The following is a 23868-nucleotide window of genomic DNA, read 5'->3' on the forward strand; positions in this document are numbered from 1 at the left end:
ATGTGCATGTTTTCTTACCGGATAAGAAATTTATCCTACTTAGTTGAGCACATAAGCATTTTTAGAATTTATGTGCATCTTTGTATTTCCATCCAGCATTTTTTTAAATCTGATATCCCAAAATGCGCATAAAGATAGGTGGATGAAAACATAGCTTCTGAATGCTCACATAAATATGCATTTAAAAGCAGCGCCTATCAGCAGAAAGGCTGGTATTGTTACTTTTTTTTTTTCAGTATCCACTACCTAAACACTAGATGAATTAATGAAGTAAAACATGTGAAAGTTTGTGCTGTTACTGGTTTTGTGTAGCACCTACTACTCTGCACATCCTTCTGATGCATCCTAATAGTACGAATAAGTGGACAAGGTTTATTTTAACAAAACCCATGTTCATTTCAGTCTGAGCATAAACAGATTTTGCAGAGAGGCTGTTGTTGAAGTATGGGCGGTTAAAACTATTGCTCAATTAACAAATAAAGAGGGCATTTTTTAAAGACGCAGGAGCAAGCAGGATATCACGGCTTAGATAAATGGTGAAAACACTGATAAAGTCTAAACCACTCATATTTTAATAAGATTAGGCCTATAAATGGACATAAGAGGACACAAAATTATTTTTAAAAAGTGTTGTGTGAACCCTTTAGGAAAAGAATTGTTGAAAGCCGAATTCTGAGAGTGAGACTTTTCTCTCTGGATATGAAACCAAGTTAAACAAAGTGCGGATATGAAACAAGTCAACATAAATATAGACAACATAAAAGTACCTGAGATTCACAAAATGAGAAGTGAAATGCTTGGCACCTAATTCATGAAAATCATTTTTCCAGAATTTTGGTAAAGGATTTCCTTGTTAAACCTCACCCAAGTTATGCAAAGTGTTTGAGTACACAGAACGTTTTCAGACGTGTTTCCTTCTTGTTGGACTTTGAACTGTTTGTAACTCGTTCACGTTAGTTTAAGTTTAAAAAAGGAACTTTAGTTATGACGAATCGGGGAACAGCATTGTTTACCATGATGTATGTACTTCCCTGCAATTACTGTGAAGTCAGATGCTCACCACATCTTCAGCACCATTTGATACATATATACCAGCCATTCTTTCATGAAAGGAATTTCCCGCTCACGTTCAGGGTGTTTCAAAGGAACATGTTCAAATTTAACCCAGATGGTTGACTAACCTACATCCAGGTGGGCGGCTCTCTTGAGAACCGATTCCGCAGGAGCAAAACTGATTCAGGCACCAAAGCTACAGACCACTTACGAAAAGATTTTCCATATGCTGTAAATCCGAACTATGCAACCAAGATCCATCCTGGTGGTTTTTTGTTTGCGTCACAACATTTTGGACATTAACTGTGCCGAAAAAGTCATCTGAAATGTAACACTTCATCGACCTACATATTGTTGTCATTTTCAGATCAAGATGGCTGACTCTAGCACTGGCAAGCCTATTGTGGTCACTTCCTCCGTCTCCCTCAAAGTGACCGCTCCTTCTTTCTACAACCAACCCAAAAAGTTTGCGTCTGTCGCTCCGCCACGCCCCAAAGGACAGATGGCCCCATCACAGCCCTCATCATTTGTAAGCACTGGTGTTATTGGACGAGTTGGAGAGATGCCCCCGCTCCCTTCAACTCTTTGTGAGGGTAAGGCAATGAAAAGTGTCATTTAAAGATCTAAAAAAGTATTTTAAAAATCTCATATGTGCCAAATTTTTTTATAAATGTGCTCTTTGTATAAATGTTTTATGTGAATTTAGAAAACTTGTAACATTTTCAGAAAAGGTTTATTTTAACAACTCTAAAATGTCATGTAGTGTAACAATCAAATAAAAAATAAAAAAAGGTGTTTTTTTCATACATCTTAAGTACATGTGAGTGTACACAATCATTAATAAAAAATAAAAAAAGAGTAAATATATTTTTCAGGGTATTTTTTACACCAATATCATGTATTAATTAATAAATATTTCAAGTTTTCAGGGAGTTGCACCACATGTAATTCTACTAACTGAATTAGCCTTGCCTTTTATAAAAAGTTTAAATTATCTGATATTTTAAGAAAATTATTGATCTTCACTCATGAGTATCTGCAGTTCTATTTCTCTGATATCATTTCCTGTTTAAAGTTTTTCTTGCATGATTTTTGCACCACATGACATTGATTTCAAATATTTATAGGCTTTGATGCAATCATGTTAAAAGATGTTTTAATTTAATAAAAAAATATATATACCTAAAGAAATAATAATAAAATATTACACTAAACTATTTCATTTCTTAATTTTTTAAAAATGTATTTTTTTTACTTCATTATGGTATCAGTAATAGGTTGTTGATCCTTTATTATACAATGAATGTGAGGTGCTTTTAAGAAAGCTAACCCTACTTGTTTTTCAGACTTAAGCTTTGTTTATCTTTGCAATTACTGCAACAGATTGCACAATTGTAGTAATTCTCTCAAATACCAGCCCTAATGATCTAAATTGTTGTTTTCTCATATGTGAGAGAAGCAACAATGTATTAGGGCTGTCAAAAAAACTTTGTCGAATTTAAAATAAAAATCCACATTCGAATGCAAAAACGTTGCATTCGAATTTTAGGTGTGCGTCAGGCAGTATTATCAGTGGCGCACGAAATGCGACGACGATGTAAGTGTCTTTGCATTTGAATGCTTTTGTTATCCTATCCAGTTGAACCCACTAGATGCGGCGCTTCTGCGTTGTTCATTCAAAATATTGCAGAAAAAGAGAACAATAAATGCGGGGGAAGATGTTGTTTACGTCAAAACCGAAACCAAGCCGTTCACACAGAGCGCATATTTATCGCATTTTCTCGAGGGACATCTATCACCGCTGCACTCGCGTCTCGTTAATGTAAAATTAATGTAAGTTCAACTTTTCAAAAACATCTCTCAAGACTTTATGGCGGGTTTTCCCCCATCCCACTGCATCTCAAGTTTTTAAATGAAGAAAGTACTCTTTGTGACTGGTTTTCGGTCCTTTGTATTAAACTATACATACATGCATGATGCTCTTTTGTTTCTAATTGTTTAAGCAACTTTATTAGTTATATAAGGTTTATAAACCTTATTTAAAACATTATGCACTTTTTTCAAAGATAGTCGTGTTATTTTATTATGCTTTGAAGAAACGTGCATAATATTTTGCTCGATGCGCCCTCTTGTGGCCTCAGGAGAGAAGCCAAAAGCTTTTTTCCCCCTAAATGAAATTATGCCTTTTAAATTCGAATATAATTCGATTATTGATCATATTTAAGTAAAAAATTCGAATTTCGTTTTTTCAGCCATTTTGACAGCCCTACAATGTATGCTAGTGTACGTGCAGTATGTTATAAGCTATGCTATCATGCTTTGTGTAGAGTTGAATGAACAATGCAGAAACAGATTGTTTTGTTATTGTGAACTGGTGCGAGTGTAATGAAATTCACTGCCTCTGTTCATTAGATTTCCCACCCCCTCCTCCTCCTCCACTGGATGATGCAGAGCTTCCAGCCCCTCCTCCAGAATGCCAGATCACACCCCCTGCATCTGATGCCCCTCCTCCTGCATTCCCAGCCCCGCCCCCTGTTGCAGAAGACCTGAACCTCCCTGCACCTCCCGAGGAATTAACCTCCGCACCTTCTGCCTCCTTCCCCCCACCCCCACCACCACCTCCTCCTCTCCCTGAGACCGGTGCAGGTGTCAGCTCTCAGGTAGGTTTCCAAATACTTGATTTCATTTCAACTTGATTTTAATCTTTACAAGTCTTTTCTTGCCCTTACGTCGTTTTCAACCTTTATGAATTTCTTACTTTTCCTTTATGATTAAAATGCTTTCGCACTATACTGACTACAAGTTTTTCCCTTTAATACCTAGATAACTCCATTCTGATGAGTGATTTCACCACAATGAATTTTTTACTGAAACTGAAATAACGATTAAGTTAATCTAATTAAATTTAATCAACATTTCAAATTAAAACTGAGTTGTATACAAACATTTAAATTGCATATTAGTCATTTTTAGAGCAACTTTTTAACTTTTTTTTTACTCTTTTTTTTTTTTTTTTTTTTTTTTTTAACTTTTTTTTTACTCTTTTTTTTTTTTTTTTTTCTTTTTTACTTTTTTACTTTGTTGAAATATAAACATTTAAATGGTGGCTGTAGTAAAAAAAACTTTTCTTCCATGACATATTTATTCAAATATACCATAAATAATAAAGACATCATTAGCAGGTTAAATAAAAATGTAATTAATTTGTAAAGTTATGCAGTATTTGGCTAAATGCTCTTCTTTTTCTAGCTAACTAACGAGTTATTGACCTTGAATGGTTTTTATGAAATATAACGTTATGTGACACATTGTTTACAAGCTGTTTTATTGACATTTTTCCTTTGTTGAAACACTGATTGAGCTATTACGTAAGACATGATACATTTCAATAAGTTATGTTTCTTTCAACTTGGTTTGCTGCGATAGACGGTGTTTTCGGTTATACCGGTGTTAAGCCGCAACACCGGTTACGTCATTTGCCTACCGCGGCACCGCTCCCCACCGTCGTTTAGATTTTTGCAGAAGATTGTTTAGAAAGGAAATACAAAGGCGCCTGTTTCGCAATATTTTAGATTTTGAAAAGCCTATTGACTGGAAGTTTTTTTTAAACATTCGCGCAGACTAAACCGTCATGTTTTAGCCAAAGATTTTGGCCAACCATTTTGTTTACCAAAATTTTGGTGCATCACTAATTCTCACTCATTATGGCCGGACATGGCATTCAAACTAGTGCGTTTTACATAGTCTTATGCAATTCTAATGACTCTCTTTGTGTAAATGAAGAAAGGAAGGTTGAATTGAGCAGTTTGCTGCAGTAAACTCTGCTATCCTGTGAGACGCAGTTATGCATGCTGCCTGCTGACATGTCCATATAAGCCCTGGCTCTATTTATGGAAGTGTTATTGTGGTGAGTGCGATGTAATTGGGCTACATCATCAATCTCACAGCGCCTTGTTCAATCAAACAGACCTGCTGTCGCTACTAAAAGAACAGTAAAACTCCAGTGTGAATCCACTGCATAAACATTTTTGTGAACATTTTCATTTTACAGACGCACAAAGCTTGCTGACTGGTTGCTTAAATGACTGGTTAATTTCTAGTTTACCTAGAAGTGAAAATTTGCGGAAAATATGCTCACCCTCAGGCCATCCAAGATGTAGATGTGTTTGTTTCTTCATCAGAACAGATTTTTACAGATTCAACATTACTTTACTTGCTCACCAGTGGATCCTCTGCAGTGAATGGGTGCCGTCAGAATGAGAGTTCAAATAAAACATCACAATAATCCACACGACTACAGTTGATCAGTTAATGGCTTGTGAAGTAAAAAGCTGCATGCTTATAAGGAAAAAAGGGTGGTGTTTTAATTTTAAGCTGTTGCTTCTGGCTAAAATTCCAGTCCATGATTCATAATAAAGCTTGCTTCAATGAAAAAGTGCATTTTTTTGCTTGTGCATATTTCTCTGCTGATTCAGACAAAACAACACTTTCACTGGAGAAAGCAATATTATGGATAGGGGACGGTTTGAAGTTTGATATCTTGATGAATTTATTACAAACACAGGTTTTCACTTCATAAGATGATAATATATGCAGTAATTGATTAAATTGATGCAATAAACAATACAAGTTGCTATGAATGACCAAAGACATCAATCTAACTAGTCGGTTGCTGTTTGAGTAGCTGACCACCATAGTGCCTGATCCCGAACGTTTATTAAATGTTAAGGCTTGTGATGGCTCTTTCATTTCCACTGTCAAGCAGTGCAGTTATTTGTCAGAAAGTGCATATTTCTTCTTTGAACATTGTGCGGTGATTGTACAGTGCTGTGGTTTTCTCAGAGCAAGGCTGTAATTTGTTTGTCTTTCTCAGCTCTTCTAAATTTCTAAGAGCGTCATCCCTCTCATTTTGGATTCACAAATTCTACCCTTTTATTTTCACATATCATTTGATCAAATGACTTTAACTAGGCATTAATTATAATCTGGGAACACTTCTCAAAAGGCATCCTTATTTATGTTCTTCACACTTTTAATGTTCTCTGGATTTTTTTTAAATGACCCTGTCATTTTCTGTTTCACATATTCCTGTTTTATTGCTTTGTACTATATCCCACCCTTTTATTGCCTCATATTTGATATACTCTTGTTCTCTTTTTGACACTACATCTGGTTTCATGGCTGATTCACCCTTTCTTGTTATTCTCCTCTCCTAGACCACATCCTCTCTGACCTCTCCTACACGCCACACTCATATTGTCTCTCAAATGATCTCCAACATTGTCTTGTTTTGTTCTCCATAGAGGGTGTTTGAGAAACAGACCAGTTTTGACAGGCAGTTGGGCTCTTTGACCGATATGTTATCAGAAATGGAGACGAGTGGACCTTTCAGTCCGAAGGTAACTGCAGAGCCTTTGACCTCTGATGTTGTAACCTTGACCTTCAGGGTTCAGCTATCTTTCTTTAATTTTTTTTAAACCTTAATGGGATGGTTTACCCAAAAATGACAATTCTGTATAATTTACTCACCCTCATGTCACTTCAAAACTGTATGACATTTTTCTTTAGTAGAACATAAAAAGAGATATTTAGTAGAATGTTCACGCTGCTCTTTCACATACAATGAAAGCATACAGTGATGAAATATTACAAAACTACACGGTAAAAGTAGTCCAAATGACTCTCTAGCATAAGGTGAGGGTGAGTCAATATTATTATGAGTAAAAAAATAAAAATAAAAAGTATACATTTTTGGTAGGGTTCAACAGACATGGAATTTTTGATGGCTGATGTCAGTATTTTAGAGTGCAAAGAGGCTGATGACCAATATAAAGCCGAAATATAAAATAATAAATATAAATATCGTAATATTGACTAAAATAAATATACATTTAAAATGAATCAATGTAAAAAAAATAAAAATAAATGAACGATGCGAAAATAAAAATCTAAAATAGATTCATACATTGATTCTGTAATCCCATTATAATATTTTCACAAATTAAGAAATTAAACTGACTTAAACTAAGCATTTTGTTTCACTTTTCCATGTCCATAACTGGATAATAGAGGAACAATTATTTTTCACAATCTTAATCTTGCAACATTCTGACGCCACAATTTACAGATTTTGTAAGACTTTTGAGTTCCTTTTTCCCCATCAGATGTGTGATGTATATCTATTTGTGTTTGTTTGCTCAGTTGCCAAGCCAGTTTTCAGCAGCACCAGCGCCAAAACCTGCAGCACCACCACCGACCGCTCCTAAGCCTGCCCTTTCCTTTCTGCCCCCTCCTGAGCTGCAGGATCGTCCTCCCCCCGCCCCTTGGGCTGAGGAGCTACGTGCCCGAACACGACCGGCCAATCAGAACACAATATCTGCCCCCGCACCTGCACAGTCATTTCCTAAAGGCCCAGCTGTGGCTCCAAAGACCAACTTCCCTCCCAGTCAACTGAATTCAAATTTTGGATCCAAAACAGTTAGTCCTGCACCTACTGGAGGAGCAAGAGGGTTTAACCACGCCGTTAAAACCCCCGCCGTTAAAACCCCCGCCGTTAAAACCCCCGCCCAAAGCTCTTTCCCACCACCTCCACCTGCCGCCCCTCCTGCCCCTGCATTTACTAAAGGCCCAGCTGTTGCTCCAAAGACCAACTTCCCTCCCAGTCAGCTGAATTCAAATTTTGGTTCCAAAACAGTTAGTCCAGCACCTTCTGGAGGCGCAAGAGGGTTTAACCACGCCGTTAAAACCCCCGCCCAAAGCTCTTTCCCACCACCTCCACCTGCCGCCCCTCCTGCCCCTGTTCCTCCACCAGCGAATATTTCCACCCCTGCACCTACATTCAGTCACTCTGAAACATCTCCCATTGGCAGTCAGCAAAGCTTTGCTCCGCCTTCTCCTGCTGCACCCAAGACATCACCCGTCTCGTCATTCAACAGATCAGCAGGAAACACTGTTCCTCCGAAGGTGGGTGTGCTTCAGATTGTTATGTGATGCAGTTATATAAATAAAGATAAGGTAAGGTAACAAAGTCAAAAGAACTGGAAAATAAAGATATTTCCTGAAGAAAGTACCAGTATTCTCAAGGTGGTAAAAGACTAGTTTTATGGCTTTGGTTAGGTTAAGTTTTAGGCTTTAGTTTGGTAAATAAAGTGCTGTGTTAGAGCTGTCTTACATTTTGGTGTCATGACAATCACTGCACATGATTGGGAATAAGAATTGATGCAGAACTGACTTTGCAGTGTAAATGATTAAAGAGAAGCATAAAATAAAAGACAATAAATTTAATATGCAAAGAAGTTATTGGTTAGATTTTGAATGGTGAAAATTCTTTTTTCAGCATAGATGCATTAAAATGATCGAAAGTGCAAGATTTCTATTTCTAATTCATTTTGTTCATTTTCGTCTTTCTGTTCATCGTAGAATCTTAAAAATTAATCCATCGATAGTAATAAGAAATGCTTCTTGAGTACCAAATCAGCATGTTAGAATGATTTCTGAAGGATCATGTGACACTGAAGTAATGTTGATGAAAATTCAGCTTTACCATCATAGGAATAAATTATATTTTAAAATATATTCAAATAGAAACTTCTTTTAAATTGTAATAATATTTCACAATATTACTGTTTTTACTGTGTTTTTGATCAAGAAAATGCAGACTTGGTGAACATAAAAGATGTTTTTAAGGATACTTAAAAGATACAAGGTATAAAGTTTGCAAATATAAATCAATAAAAACACTGTTTGAATGGAGTTATTTCTGATGCTGTTGTATTTCAGGTGTCTGGTTCAGGTTCAGGTCCTGGTGGAGCTCCTCTCACTATGAGGGAAGTAGAAGAGCTGGAGAAAATGACTAAGGACTTTATCAAAGACATGGACAAACATCCTCCTGTGATCCCCTCTCCAGCTACAGGTACACAAACACTATCAGCTCTCCTCCTACACACAAATTTCGCTCCACCTTGTGTACACACCCACACCCTTAAGATTTCATTGATCTTTTTATTCATTTTAATTTCAGTGATTTCCTGGTTTTTGATGTTAATTTAAGCCTCATTCATAGACATCCATATGGCTCTTGTTTAACGCACAGCAGACAAGCTGTGATAAACACTGACTGTGCGATGGTGCCAGACGTCTCTTGCTCTTTCTCCGTCTCCTTCTCTCTTTATCAGTCTGTGTAGGTGTTCAGCTTGATATAGCTTCTCTATCTCAGTTTATTACTCTATTATCAGTGTCTAAACAGCACAGCGCTTCACCTCTCCCATGTCTGGATCTCTTTGGATGAGTGTTGTAATGATCTCACTTTGTCTTTGTCAGTATCGAGGGTTTGTTTTACTTAGTAGCTTAGATGTGTGTGCAGGTGAAAGCTAAAAAATACTTTTTGATCAGTTTTTGATTTGATCAGCCTACTTTCACATACAGCTGAAATAAGCAGTTTGATTGGTGTTTTTATGTTCAGTGTTTGTAGGTTTATTTTTAAGCCTGGTATGTTCTTGTTTATAGATTGATTTAGTTCTTTATTGCCCAGTTTGTTATGACCCTTTGCTAAGCCCCGCCCCCTTGGTTGCTGTTGTTCAGTCGGGCAAACATCACAAAAAGAGCTGTTAAAGAGCTACTTCATCCAAAAATGACAATTCAAGAGTATTTTTTCACCTTCATTTGTTTTCAAACCTATGTAATAATTTTTACTCAGTTGTAAGGGAATTAATCATTATTAATTCATTCAGGTTTATTTCTAGCTCAGGTTCTAAAAGAACTCGATCTGAGAATTCGAGGTCCACCTGATCAAACTGACTTTGACTTTAAATAGTTTATACTTTTAAATCAAGGGTCGTCCAGCGAGCCGGTGATTCATATGACCATATTTTATGTGGAACACAAAACATATTCTGAAAATTTGTTTTTTTTTTTCAGTCTGGTCCAATGTTGTTTTTGCAAAATCATAGATAATGAATTTTTTTAACATGGCACTGTTAAACATGGCTATTTAAAACTAAGTTGAAATAATGCAGACTGACGGCTTTAACAAAAGCAAACACCGTCGATAAGTTATTGTTAAAAATCAGTTCCTCTGTGGAGAAAATGAATGGGATTTTTTCTTCTGCAACGCAGCTGTTGCACTCTATATGGTGAATGGCAACAGTGCTAAGGTAGGATTGGTCAAGAATGTTTTTAAAGGGTTAGTTCACCCAAAAATGAAAATTAGCCCATGTTTTACTCACCCTCAAGGCATCCTAGGTGAATCGAAGTAATATAAAAAATTGTCCTTGCTCTTCCAAGCTTTATAATGGTATTGGGCGGGTGTTTTTTTTTTTTCAACAGTCCAAACGAAGTCAAATAAAGCGCATCCATCCATAATAAAATGTGCCTCACACGGCTCCGGGATAAAGGCCTCCTGTAGTGTATCGATGTTTTTGAAAGAAAATATCCATATTTAAAATGTTATAAACACTTTTCTTTCACTTCTGCTAACTGTCATATGTGGAAGCCGTTCCGGGCGGATGACGTAGGACGTATGCATAGCGCACGCGCTGTTGATTAATGACGAACACAGACATACGTCCTACGTCATCCTCCCGGAACGGCTTGCACGTATAACAGTTAGTGGAAGTGAGAGAAAAGTGTTAATAACATTTTAAATATAGATAGTTTTCTTAGAAAAATGCATCGATTCGCTACAGGAGGCCTTTATTCACCCCCTGGAGCCGTATGAGGCACGTTTTAATATGGATGGATGCGCTTTATTTGACTACTTTTGGACTGTTGAACAAAAACACCCACCCACTGCCATTATAAAGCTTGGAAGAGCAAGGACAATTTTTTAATATAACTCCGATTGGATTCTTCTGAAAGAAGAAATTCATATACACCTAGGATGCCTTGAGGGTAAGTAAAACCCAGGCTAATTTTCATTTTTGGGTGAACTAACCCTTTAAGGCGGGGGGTCTTTTTGTCAATTAGTGAGGCTGAGCTGTTAAGATACAACAGTGACCTCTCCAGTCACCGAGTTGTCACTCCAGAGACTAATCTCTGTTTACTGCTCCATAATTAATCTTTCTTTACCTCATAAATCACTCTTTATCCCCAATCTCTATTTTTCATTAATATGAACATATTTTTCCTTTCAGAGGTGTGTGGTAAATGTGGAGAGGCTCTGTCTAGATCTCAGCCAGCAGTAAGAGCGATGGATAAACTCTTCCACTCCCATTGTTTCTGCTGCATGACCTGCTGGCGCCCCCTACAGGGCATGCAGTTCTACGACCATGAAGGAACGCCTCAGTGCGAGGACTGCTACATGGTGAGACATGTGAAATTACATATTTGTTTGTAAGAAAAATATCCATATTTAAAATGTTATAAACACTTTTCTTTCACTTCTGCTAACTGTCATATGTGGAAGCCGTTCCGGGCGGATGACGTAGGACGTATGCATAGCGCACGCGCTGTTGATTAATGACGAACACAGACATACGTCCTACGTCATCCTCCCGGAACGGCTTGCACGTATAACAGTTAGTGGAAGTGAGAGAAAAGTGTTAATAACATTTTAAATATAGATAGTTTTCTTAGAAAAATGCATCGATTCGCTACAGGAGGCCTTTATTCACCCCCTGGAGCCGTATGAGGCACGTTTTAATATGGATGGATGCGCTTTATTTGACTACTTTTGGACTGTTGAACAAAAACACCCACCCACTGCCATTATAAAGCTTGGAAGAGCAAGGACAATTTTTTAATATAACTCCGATTGGATTCTTCTGAAAGAAGAAATTCATATACACCTAGGATGCCTTGAGGGTAAGTAAAACCCAGGCTAATTTTCATTTTTGGGTGAACTAACCCTTTAAGGCGGGGGGTCTTTTTGTCAATTAGTGAGGCTGAGCTGTTAAGATACAACAGTGACCTCTCCAGTCACCGAGTTGTCACTCCAGAGACTAATCTCTGTTTACTGCTCCATAATTAATCTTTCTTTACCTCATAAATCACTCTTTATCCCCAATCTCTATTTTTCATTAATATGAACATATTTTTCCTTTCAGAGGTGTGTGGTAAATGTGGAGAGGCTCTGTCTAGATCTCAGCCAGCAGTAAGAGCGATGGATAAACTCTTCCACTCCCATTGTTTCTGCTGCATGACCTGCTGGCGCCCCCTACAGGGCATGCAGTTCTACGACCATGAAGGAACGCCTCAGTGCGAGGACTGCTACATGGTGAGACATGTGAAATTACATATTTGTGGTTTACATTTTTTGGAATCAGAAAAACAAAAATATGCACTGTTATCCACATGGCATACTTTGTTAACGTGGGAACTCGTTATGTTTTCTGACATTGTTCACCCATTTTGTTCATTAAAGCGTAGCATTGTTTTTCTTACTGTTTGTCTTCGTGTGGGTTTCCAGAATTCTCTGTCTGTGTGTTCTCGCTGTGGGGAGCGGATCAAAGATCGTGTCCTGAAAGCGGTGGGCCAGTGTTTCCATGCCCACTGTTTCCTCTGCACTACCTGCGGCTGCACCCTGGAGGGCGCTCCATTCATCACCGATGACAATAACAACCCCTACTGTGTCAAAGATTACCATCGGTGAGCCATCACCAAATCACAGACCAGTCACAGCTCTCAGTTATACACTAGAGCAATTGAACTAATTATCACATTTAATCAGTCATCAAAGTTATGAACAAATCAGTGAGATTTTATATGGGTTGTTCTTCAGCTATTGGGCCTATAAAACGACACTTCCTTAAAACACAAGTTTCAAAATTAGTTTATCTAATTTGGGGTACGTTTTGTTGTGGAAATGTCTTTTTATGTTTTTGGAATGTCCATGTTTAAGTTAGATTTTTATGTATTCAAAATACACACAATTAAAAGGTATTTTCATAGTTTTTGTGTAATTGAATTACACCTTGATTGAAAGTGATGCACAAAATTGTTTAGTTCACAAATTACCTTTTTTCTTCACACATCATGTCTCATTTATTTTAATTTTTCAGACATGCTTTGATAAAAGGACATTACTGTTGAGGGCACGTTATTAGGGGCAAAGTTATTTATTTTGATGGAAAGTTATTACACAATATTTTCATACTTTTTGTGTAATTGGATTACAGTTCAGATGGGAAATGATGCACAAAAATTTGTTCACAAGTGTTATTACATGTTGTCTTCATACATCACGTCTCAGATGTGCTTCCTTCATAAACAAGTATATTACTTAATAAATAAATAAATACATTTTTTTTTTTTTTTTTTTAATATTTTTAGGTTTTAGTTCCATGGCTGGATTTTATTGCTTTATAATCACATATTACATAGTAAGAATAACTGAGAACATTCAAAAGTTCTTTTATGGCAATAGATGTGAATGGCTGTGTTTCAATTCAAACCGGAGGTAATGAGGAGTGTTGAGTCTGTGTGTGTATGGCGTGGAGATGAAGGCTAGAGAATACTGCACCTGCTGTTTTTGCCTTTGTTCTTTTTATCATTTATTGGAGCAAAGTTGTTTAGTGTGGTGGAAATTATGCAATTTGGGCATTTTTGTAATTTGTATAAAATCATTTTCACTTTATACAATCATGTTTTCTAATGTCATTTTTATGATGGATTATCGTATTTTAAGACTGAAATTTTGACTAGGATAGGCGTAAAATAAAATCTATAAACTAAAGTCATTTCTTAAAATAGAAAAATAAATGTGACTTTCATAGAGCACACAATTTAGAATAGAATAGGGACAAAAATGAACACTTGGATCATAAAAGTGCCTGAAGTTGAATAAACACCCATATAAAATGTTATATAATATTAAAAACAAGGTTTTATATGTCTTAACTTCTCTCCTTCTTGTTCTCTCCCTCAGCCGTTTCTCTCCTCTTTGCGTAAGCTGCAATGAGCCGATTGTTCCCGACCCTGGAAGTGAAGAGACAGTCAGGGTTGTTGCCTTAGAGAAGAACTTTCACCTGAAGTGCTACCGATGTGAGGTGCGAAGACACTTCCATTTGTTATCTTTACCTATTTGTTCCAGCCACAAATTAGAAGAATCATGTTTAAACATTTCAAATAAAAAATGTTGACTCCCTTTCATTGCAGGATTGTGCTCGTCCCCTTTCCATAGAGGCAGACGCTGATGGCTGCTATCCATTGGATGGCAGAATTCTGTGCATGAAGTGCCATACCCAACGTGCCAAGCAGGCCAAACACTGATTGGTGGAACTTGCCACAAACCTAAACCAAATTTAAAACACATAATTGGCTCAGCGTTAAAAATGTATTTGCCGTATGCGTTTGTGAGTGTTGTACTTCTCTCTTCCGTTTCACATTCTCATTTTCCTCATGTTTGCTCAATGACAGTTTCGCCTTTTCTCAACAAAGCTCTGCTGCTTTTTCTGAATGGCCTTATTCAGAGCTCGGTTAATAGCTTGCCCTGGCTTTTTTCTGATAGGGCTTGATGTGTGCGAGCACAATGTTAGTGCCTCCATGTTGAATGTTACATGAAACACAGTTTTTACCCCTAGATTGATATGTAAAGTGTTAGAGAAGTGATTTTTAGGCTTGAATTTTTACTGTAGTGGTTGACTCGGTGCAGAAGTAATGTACTGCACTGCCATCTCAGTTCAGCGAGCTGTACGACTCCCAGCATGCCTTTAAAAAACTTCAGAACATCCATAAATTGTACCACAGCTACTGAGGCGAGATGTAACATCTGTATATCCACAGCCATCCATGCATTTTCAATAAGGCTTTCCGAAACATACCTTGTAGTTGATGAGAAGGGCTCTGTGTGAAATGTAGTCAAGACAAACGTAAAATAAGCAAAAACAAAGGCAGGGAAAGGCGAAAGAACAACGCAATTTATGTATTTGTCATGCATGCTTCGTTTATAGAACTGTTTACTTGTAAATGAGCAAATATTTTAAAAAGCACATTTGTTTTGTCCTAAAACGTATCGAACGAAATATGTGATGATACAGTTGATTAAGTTTGCATTGATTATCATAGCCAGTATCAGTTCAGTTGGTTTTCATTCCACATATTACCAGAGATATTTAGCGATTGCACAATTGTAGGTCGAATTGACGATTAAAAAGTATTTCCAAAGAAAAGTACATCAGTCACTGAGCCTGTTGTTATATTTAATAATAAGTCTATGACATTGTAGCTAAAGCTTTTTAAAAACATCTGGATTATAGATCGTATTATCTACACAAAAGCTTTGGAATATACTTAACTAGAGCCTTAGGTTATATATAGCAAAATTCATTCAACATCACAAAAGCTGTACAGTTCATTTTATCATTTTTGTTTAAAAACAACAGTGTTACTGTAGACAAACTAACATGTTTCTGAACAAATTGAAATATTTTATTTTTAACAGTCAGCATTCCCTGTGATTACTGCGCAGAATTCCAGGTTTCCCACATTTGGCATTTTAGTTCATTTGTTTTGTTTTGTGTTTTGTTGTGTTTTTACTGTCTCACTAACACCACTTATTTTGGCTTTAAGGTAGCACTGATATTATTTTAAGAATTACATCTGTATTTACATACAGTAGCTCAGAAACGTTTTATTTATCTTTGCACCTCAATGTGTGTTCCCTTCCTGGCATTGTATCTTGACTTTTGACTAACCAAGAAATTCTCGTATTTGATATAATCGAATAAAACGATGGCTGCCATCATAAAAAAAGTTGACCAAATCCAACACATTATGCATGATTTGTTGTTATTGTTATTACAGTGTTTTTATACATTATGTTGCACGGTTGCCTCATTTTCATGCTGGTATCACAATACTGCTGAATTCAGTAAGCCGTTATTGACCATTTGAACACTTATGGTTTAGCCTCCATGTATTTACCATTTATCAGTACTTTGTCTCTTTGTTGTAAACTGAACATCTAAATTTCTCTCTTAATATGTGAATGTGTGTATGTTTACGGTCGAAAGTATGCCAACGTGTTATTTTTGCTATCATTTTTTCCCTTCCACATTTGTACTGTATTCTGAACTAATAAAAGTATCAAATTGACAAACGGAGCGCTTCTTGATCTTTTTGACCTAAAAGATGTATCTTGAATGGATTTTCCCATCTCGGTCAGTTTCATTTTCTTCTTAAAGTAATGTGTATTTTTGAAGGTCTGCATAGGTTTACGTTTTTGTCATGTGACTGCTTCCAAACATGTTCGTTCCCACGCAATGTGTGACGTGCTCTTTTGTGGTTTTGCTCCTCTCACACCCCCTCAATTCTTATCAGCTCAGCTCGCCCCAGCCTCACATACACCACTGATAGCCAGGAGTGCCGACGTCTGTGTATGTAAAAATGTCACATTGAAGGTGTATCTAAATGAATATTAACTATGCCACTACACTGAGGAACTTTAAAAAAAAAAAAAAAGTACTTGCAGTTTTTGTTTTCCATTTAGTGTTGGTGTTTCCTCAAGTTTAACTTGGGTGACTTTTTCCAGTTGATGGATTTTGAGAAAATGAAAATCATCTTCTGGCCCTCATAATTTTGAGAAATGGTGAGATACGGGAAATATTTCTAGAAATACCCCGTTTATGTGTAAAAGAGAGGGGTCTTGTGGGAAGCCAAGTCATTACATGTTTATCAGTCAGTGAAAGAGTGAACAGAGAGTGTGATGTGGGAAGATAGTAGTTGGATGACTTGTGGTTGATGGAGGAGAGATAGAACAGAAAGAGGAACAGTGTGACGAAATCGAAAGCTTCGCTGGAAGAACATTATGTAGGAAGAATCCTGACCAAACGGACATAAAAGAAGAAAGAAGAACAGGATGGATGATAACCCAGCTGTTCATCGGGTGAGGCTTTCAAGATTTATCTACTTTTAATTTTTGGTCTTTTGCCAGTTTTATTAATAGGACAGTGGTAGTCACAGGGAATGACAGAAGTAGGTGGGATGGGATCAGGAAACGCCACAAGCCAGATTTGAACTCGGGTTACCCATAGCTAACATAAGACCAGCGGGCCACTGGCGGCCCACCGGTGGACGCCGCCCGCGGTTCACCGCCGTTTTGCTCATCGTTATTCCAGCGGACCACCAGCGGCTTTTTCTGGGTGAACTAACCCTTTAACAATTTCCCCCCCTTTTTAAAAAAAACAAAACATATATTTCAAAAAAGGGGGAAAAACAAAAGGAACAAAACTCTTAAAGAGAAACATGCATATATTTCTACATCACAGGGACATGTCTGACTGAATATAGACATCAAAACCCCTTTAAAAGATTTTTTCCCTGTTTTCAACTGAGTCGTGTTTCCATAATCCTTCACTAAGAGTCTCTAGAAGCTGTAATGTAGATGCCCCTTTTTGGTCAGACAATCAGCAAGCTGTTTCTTCGTAGAGGACCAGAGAATCTGCTGGACACCTCCAGAGTGGATCAGCTCTTTTATGCTGCTTATTTCAAGACGGAGCCTCTTCTCTGAAACAGACTTTGTAGACTTCACAGCATCTAGAAGAGAATGATTGTCAGTTACACAAACAATTGGCAAGTTGTTCAATGTACTGTCACCTGTTGTAATTTCTGAATAAAGTGCAGATAAACACATCCCATTGTCAATGCCATCAGCAAGTGCCAATGTTTCTCCTGCCAAGGTGCTCTGGACAACTCTTCTGACTCTCTTAGACTGCCAGGAGATAGGTGAAAACTTTCCATCTTCTCCCATCAAATAATAATAATAATAATTAGTTACATTTATATAGCGCTTTTCTGGGTACTCAAAGCGCTTAACATGAAAGTGGGGAATCTCCTCAACCACCATCAACAGGATCAGGTGTCCACCTTGAGTACCACCATCTGGAAGATTTCCCATTGAGACATCACTAAAGACAAACAGTTTCAAGGACTTGTTTTTTCCCAGGTTCTGAAATTTCAGAGTAACTTCTTCTGACTTCAGCTTTCTGATGAGCTTGTTTACATCATGCAAAGTTGAGACAGTAGCATGTTTCATAGTAGAAGCAAGAATAGATGTCACACATTACATCTGGTCTGCTCCGTCTTGCTACCCACAAGATTTGGCCAATCTTGGAACTCAGCATGTCGATCCCACAGTCCATCAATGGAGCCTCACGTTGCACAGCTCTGGCTGGATATATAACAATGGGCTGAAGACTTTTTATGTACGTGCTTTGATGTACATGTATCTCACCATTTCCAGAAGAGATCTCCATTCCTACATAACTGAAACTGTTGTGCTTTTCACGTCCAACTTGAAAAGCAACTTTCAAATGTGGGATGACCAAGGAGGAAAACATTTTAGAACCTCCCCATAAAAAATCATAAACGTGAGAAGCAAGAATTCCAGTTAACTCACCACTGTCGTCCAGCCAGTAGAACACAGCAGGGTCCATCTTTGACACACAACCTCCTAGCTGCTGCATAGTATCCTTGACCTTGTTGTACCAGTACAGAGAAGCATCTGCCAAACCATACACGCATTTGTTCAACTTCCACAGGGTTCCATTGCACTGCGCTTCTGGAGGAGGACAACTCTATTCAACTCTCTTCCCTGAAAAGCTGCTTTGATGTCTATTTATTTATGTTCAATTATCAGCTGTTTGTTGAGCTGTTTTTATAATTTCTCTCATTCTGACGGCACCCATTCACTGCAGAGGATCAGTTGGTGAGAAAGTGATGTAGTGCTGAATTTCTCCAAATCTGTTCCAATGAAGAAACAAACTCATCTTGGATGGCCTGAGGGTACATTTTCAGCCAATTTTAATTTTTGGGTGAACTATATTATTGTCACAAATCAGGCCTCTGTGGCTCTCTCCGACGGCCTCCGGAGGGCACCCTCTCCCGAGTACTAACGTTCATGGACTACATTTCCCATACACCCCGTACCTGGGACTGATTACTGGCTCAGGTGTTTCCCCTTAGCTTCCCCATTTAAGCAGCTCCCAGACTCTTAGTGGTCGCGAAGTCTTGTATTGCCCCGGCTACATTTCTGAGCATTTATCCCGTTTTGAGATCTCTTGTGTATTACCTTGGACTGTTACTACTAGTGTGATTCTCTGCCGCCTGCCCCGACCCTTGCTCTGCCTCTGTTTACTCTCCTGGATTATCCCTGCTGTTCGTGACGCTGTTGTTTGATTACTGCCTGTTTAACTCTGCCTTTGATTGAAATAAAAGCTGCAAATGGATCCGCACGCCTCTGACTCCTCGTTACAATTATGATGTTTTTTCCCCTACTCATTATAGTACTGTACTGTCAGATTTGTTTATTTACTATTTTATTTATTTTATCACATTTTATTCATTCATTTTAATATAATTTTTAATAATTATTTATTTTTCCTTTTTTTTAAAACACATTTTCCCTCTGAACTTTCAACAAACCCCCAAACATTCCCTTGCGATCCCTTGGGGGTCCCTGGACCACAGTTTAAAAACCCCTGCTCTAATCTACAACAATGCTCTTTTCATTGTTAGCGATGAACCCAACATTTTTCTTTCTCAACATTTTGTGTTCGATATTTGTTTCTTTACAGGCTTATAAGATGAGTTTCACAAGGCATCCAGAAGACTCATCTCTATCAGGCCTCTCTTACATTCACCTGTTCCTCTCCTCCTTTACTAAGGTACAGAGAACATGTCAGTGAGAAATGTATAAGCTCTCAAGCACGTGTGATAATGTTCAAATAATATGTTACTGGTAATGTGTGATGCTGACTCCTACCATGAGTTCATGCCCTTTGAACCTTCCTTCCTGGTGACAGTCCTGTGTTCAAACTCACGCTTCTGCCCCAAACCACTGACCTGTGTGAATAAATCTCAGAGTTATCCTCGTGAGATGTGTCAGAGTCGAACACTGCACTGAATCTGAGAGGAACTCTTTTCCGCTGAGACCTGTTGGAGCTAGTTTGGGACTATTGAACCATTGGAGCTGCTCCCTGTTTAGTAAAAAAAGGAGAAGGTCATTCCAGAGATCATAAAACTTTTTATATTCACTTGTTAAGTAATGGGTTTAGAAATGTCACGTATAGGCTACATACATTTAAGAAATATTATCACATTTGATAACTCATGTACAGTATGACGAACAGTTAAAACCTGCTTGGTGGATATGATCTCTCACAGCACTTTGAAAATTTATCAAAATATTTTTGGGAAAGGAGGAAATCTCATGCATTCTTTTTTTTACTACAACTAGCTTAATTTGTTTACAAAGTTATCCTGGTTTACATGTGGTTACTATAAATACCACCGTTAAACTGGTTACTAAACAAGATTTATGGTAAATTTTATGTTTACCAAGGAAGGAGAGCATTTCACAGAGTAAAAGTGATTCCTGTTGTAATTCATTAATGATGGATAAATGTGCGCTTATTCTCTCTATTGTAAATACAGTTTGAGGTCTGAAGTCTGAATGTATCATAAATGTCAGTCTTATATTTGAAATGTATTATATTTGGATGAAACAAAGTATTTTTTTGCATGTGTGCTTTTTAGTCTGTAGTCAGGGAATTTCATACATACAGTATAACATACCATTTAATGTTTTAATGCAGAACATGAATCAGTACAAAAATTCAATGATCACATACATGAAATTTCAATATACAATAATAACAATATATCTTAACCTCAAAGGCAAAAAAAAAAAAGCTAAATACAAATATTTTGTAAATAAATCATTTGACTCAGGACAGTCCTAATAATTTACAAATGTCTTTCTCATGATTGAATTTTTTCAATTTCTAAGAGAAAATTGTCAAATCCAGGTATTGTTGTGTTTATAGATTAAAATTGTTTTCATAATATCATTTCATGTATTTCAGAACTAAATTCTTCTCTGTAAACAATAACGGTTCAATGTACACCTGGGGCAAGTTCAAGCTCAAACCGGTGTGCACCGTTTTGCTACGGTTTCCGGTTTGAACGACATGTTTCCTGGAAACGGTGTGCAACGGGGTGACATTATATACCGTGAATAAAGTATTTGATAAGACCCTATTGCCGTCATCAGCAAGCGCCATTCTTAACAAACGTGTTGTTTTGACGCACATTTGATCCAGTCCAGTTGGTGGCGGTAATACACCATAAGTTGGCTTGTCAACCGCCATTAAATCGTACAAGAAGAAGAAGAAAACGCACATTTGATGCGTTGTGGTTCTGTGTCAACATGGCTGCACACGCTGGAGACAAGCGTGGTTTGGAGCATTTAGATGAATATGACCCAAAACCGGCAAAACAGCAAAAAAATTTGCACGAACAGATGACGGAAAAGCGTCTTGTTGTTGTTTTAGAAAGAGCGACTCTTGAAACCGTAAAGGTAAAAGACAACTACGCTCTTTAGAGACTGAAACGGAATCAGTTGTTATTCACTGGATTGCCACTAGAGCGTTATCAATAATATTTATCCTAACCGTATGTCTCAGAATTCAAATGTAAACGTATCTCTATACAGGTAGGAAAGACATTTGAGTTGCTGAACTGTGATCAGCATAAGAGTATGATCATAAAAAGTGGAAGAGACCCTGGGAAGATTCGCCCTGATATCACACATCAGGTAAAGCTCTTCAACCCTTTACGTTAGCAGTCATCTGAGTTACACATGGTTCATTTTAAGTTTTCGATATTAACAGGCTCATTTTTTTAATAAAAGGGTGTAATATGATAAAAAAGTTATACATTTTTGCACATTCACTTTTTAATGAGAAATTATAGATCAGGTACACTATGGTTTTAGTTGAAAAATTGTAAGTTTTAACTAGTGCTGTCAAACGATTAATCGCATACAAAATAAAAGTTTTTGTTTACATAATATATGTGTGTATACTGTGTACATTAATTATGTATATATATAAATACAAACACATGCATGTATATATTTAAGAAAAATATGTAATGTTTATACATTAAATATATTTATATATAATATAAAATATAAATGTATATACATGTAAATATTTTCAATATATATACTGTATGTCTGTATTTTTATATATGCATAATAAATGTACACAGTACACATACATACAGTATATTATGTCAACAAAAACTTAGTTTGGATGCGATTAATCATTTGACAGCACTAGTTTTAACTTGTATGTCACTGAGAATAAAATGAAGAAAACAAGCTGTCTTGCAAAGATATTCTGTCAACTAAAACCATGTGATTTTAGTTTAAATCCGAGAGATTTTTATTTGTCCCATATCTGTCCTCTGAATGTCCTGTCTGCTTTCCCGCAGTGCCTGTTGATGTTACTGGACAGTCCTTTGAACAGAGCTGGACTGCTTCAAGTGTACATTCACACAGAGAAGAATGTTTTGATCGAGATCAACCCACAGACAAGAATTCCTCGCACTTTTACACGATTTTGTGGACTAATGGGTAAATTCACTCCATTTGCGCATTTACTGTAATCAACAGTCAATTTTGACAGTTTTGTAATGCAAACATTTGTAAGTTTATCTTACTACTATTTGCCCTCCTATAGTCCAGCTGCTGCACAAGTTGAGTGTGAGAGCAGCAGATGGTCCTCAGCGTTTGTTAAGGCTGATTAAAAATCCAGTGTCAGACCACCTGCCACCTGGTTGCCCCCGATATTCGACATCGTTCAAAGCAGGAGATGCTGTGTGTCCCAGAACAATTGTCCCTAAAGATGGACCTGCCACTGTTGTCATTGGTGCATTTGCACATGGAACAGTGAGTCTGTTCCCGCTTCTCCTCACAGCTAAATGAAATATATTCCCCATGCATAGAAAATAATTTCATAAATGTGAATTGTCATCGCTTTTGAAATAAATCACTGATCTGTCTCTCCGTCCTATCATAGGTGAATGCTGACTACACAGAGAAGACTGTGTCCATCAGTAACTATCCTCTGTCTGCCGCTCTGACCTGTGCCAAGATGTGTTCAGCGTTTGAGGAGGTCTGGGGAGTGTTATGACAAAACCAAACTGTTACGAACTTTCATGTTTCTGCCGGATTGAGGAACAGACCTTTGGACTGCGTTCTCTGTGTGTGTGTGTGTATGGTCCATTCCTTTGAGCAAAAATTGTGTTATATGACGTCAGAACAGAGGAGAATATTTCATGTATTATGACACAATTTTAAAGCAAACAGTTATACCCTTTAAAATTTGGGGTATTAAACCTCAATTCCTTTTTGTATAGGTTTATACATTTAATAATAAACCCAGATTTGCATTTAAAACTATTTCTGATACATGTAACAACACTTTGCCCTTTTTTTCTCCCTACAATAAACAAGAGCATGCAACAGCGTGCCACTTTTTCAGCCGCCTTTGTTTCCAGAAGCAATTTTCCATTTAAAACGTCCATGTTAAAGGAGTATAAGACATAAACAAAGCCAACCAGCTATAAGATGAATCAGAGCATTACATTACTATTAAGCAAAAAAATATTTGAAAATCAGGCAAAAAGACAAAGGTACAGGACTGTACTTAAAGCAGCACTATGTAACTTTTTTGCTGTGTTCAAAATTTGCAAAATGTATATAATGAGCGAGTACAACATAAATTCATCTTCCAAACCGCGTTTTTGTCTTATTCCGTATCACTACGGTACACTTATAATAAGTACTTATATTTGGACTATTGTAGCCTGGTCGGGTCGTCACTGCTGCGGAGTAACACATACCTGCGTGAATCGCCATAGACATAAACTTAGAGAAGTAGCTCCGGTTGGAATGTTCTTCCGCGGGATGTGTGCAGTTCTGTTTATTAACCGCTAGAGCGCCAAAAGTTACATAGTGCTGCTTTAAGAGTAGGGATGGGCGATACCCCTTATTTTGTTTTCGATACGATACCGATATTTTTCAAGGCAGTA

At 37.3% G+C, this 23868-nt stretch overlaps 2 protein-coding genes across 2 annotated transcripts in view; both read left to right on the forward strand.

The window, feature by feature from the left end:
* The window catches only part of LOC107748852 (zyxin-like), a 32792-nt gene extending 16709 nt beyond the window's left edge, over positions 1 to 16083 (forward strand). The window contains exons 2-11 of the mRNA XM_016563838.1: positions 1421 to 1646; positions 3466 to 3713; positions 6357 to 6452; positions 7255 to 7462; positions 7679 to 8016; positions 8833 to 8965; positions 11184 to 11353; positions 12458 to 12636; positions 13916 to 14036; positions 14146 to 16083. Coding sequence (XP_016419324.1) covers positions 1427 to 1646; positions 3466 to 3713; positions 6357 to 6452; positions 7255 to 7462; positions 7679 to 8016; positions 8833 to 8965; positions 11184 to 11353; positions 12458 to 12636; positions 13916 to 14036; positions 14146 to 14259 — 1827 coding nt within the window. The 5' untranslated portion in view covers positions 1421 to 1426 and the 3' untranslated portion in view covers positions 14260 to 16083. The remainder of the gene's footprint in view (positions 1 to 1420; positions 1647 to 3465; positions 3714 to 6356; positions 6453 to 7254; positions 7463 to 7678; positions 8017 to 8832; positions 8966 to 11183; positions 11354 to 12457; positions 12637 to 13915; positions 14037 to 14145) is intronic.
* Positions 16084 to 21176: 5093 nt separating this feature from the next.
* Positions 21177 to 23486, forward strand: LOC107748863 (ribosomal RNA small subunit methyltransferase NEP1-like). The gene is made up of 5 exons (XM_016563850.1): positions 21177 to 21346; positions 21482 to 21583; positions 22267 to 22408; positions 22515 to 22723; positions 22854 to 23486. The coding sequence occupies exons 1-5, from the start codon at positions 21197 to 21199 to the stop codon at positions 22965 to 22967; spliced, it is 717 nt and encodes a 238-aa protein (XP_016419336.1). The 5' UTR covers positions 21177 to 21196; the 3' UTR covers positions 22968 to 23486.
* Positions 23487 to 23868: the final 382 nt, after the last annotated feature.

Source organism: Sinocyclocheilus rhinocerous, unplaced genomic scaffold (assembly GCF_001515625.1).
Source record: "Sinocyclocheilus rhinocerous isolate Xijiao unplaced genomic scaffold, SAMN03320098_v1.1 scaffold491, whole genome shotgun sequence".
NCBI lineage: Eukaryota > Metazoa > Chordata > Actinopteri > Cypriniformes > Cyprinidae > Sinocyclocheilus > Sinocyclocheilus rhinocerous.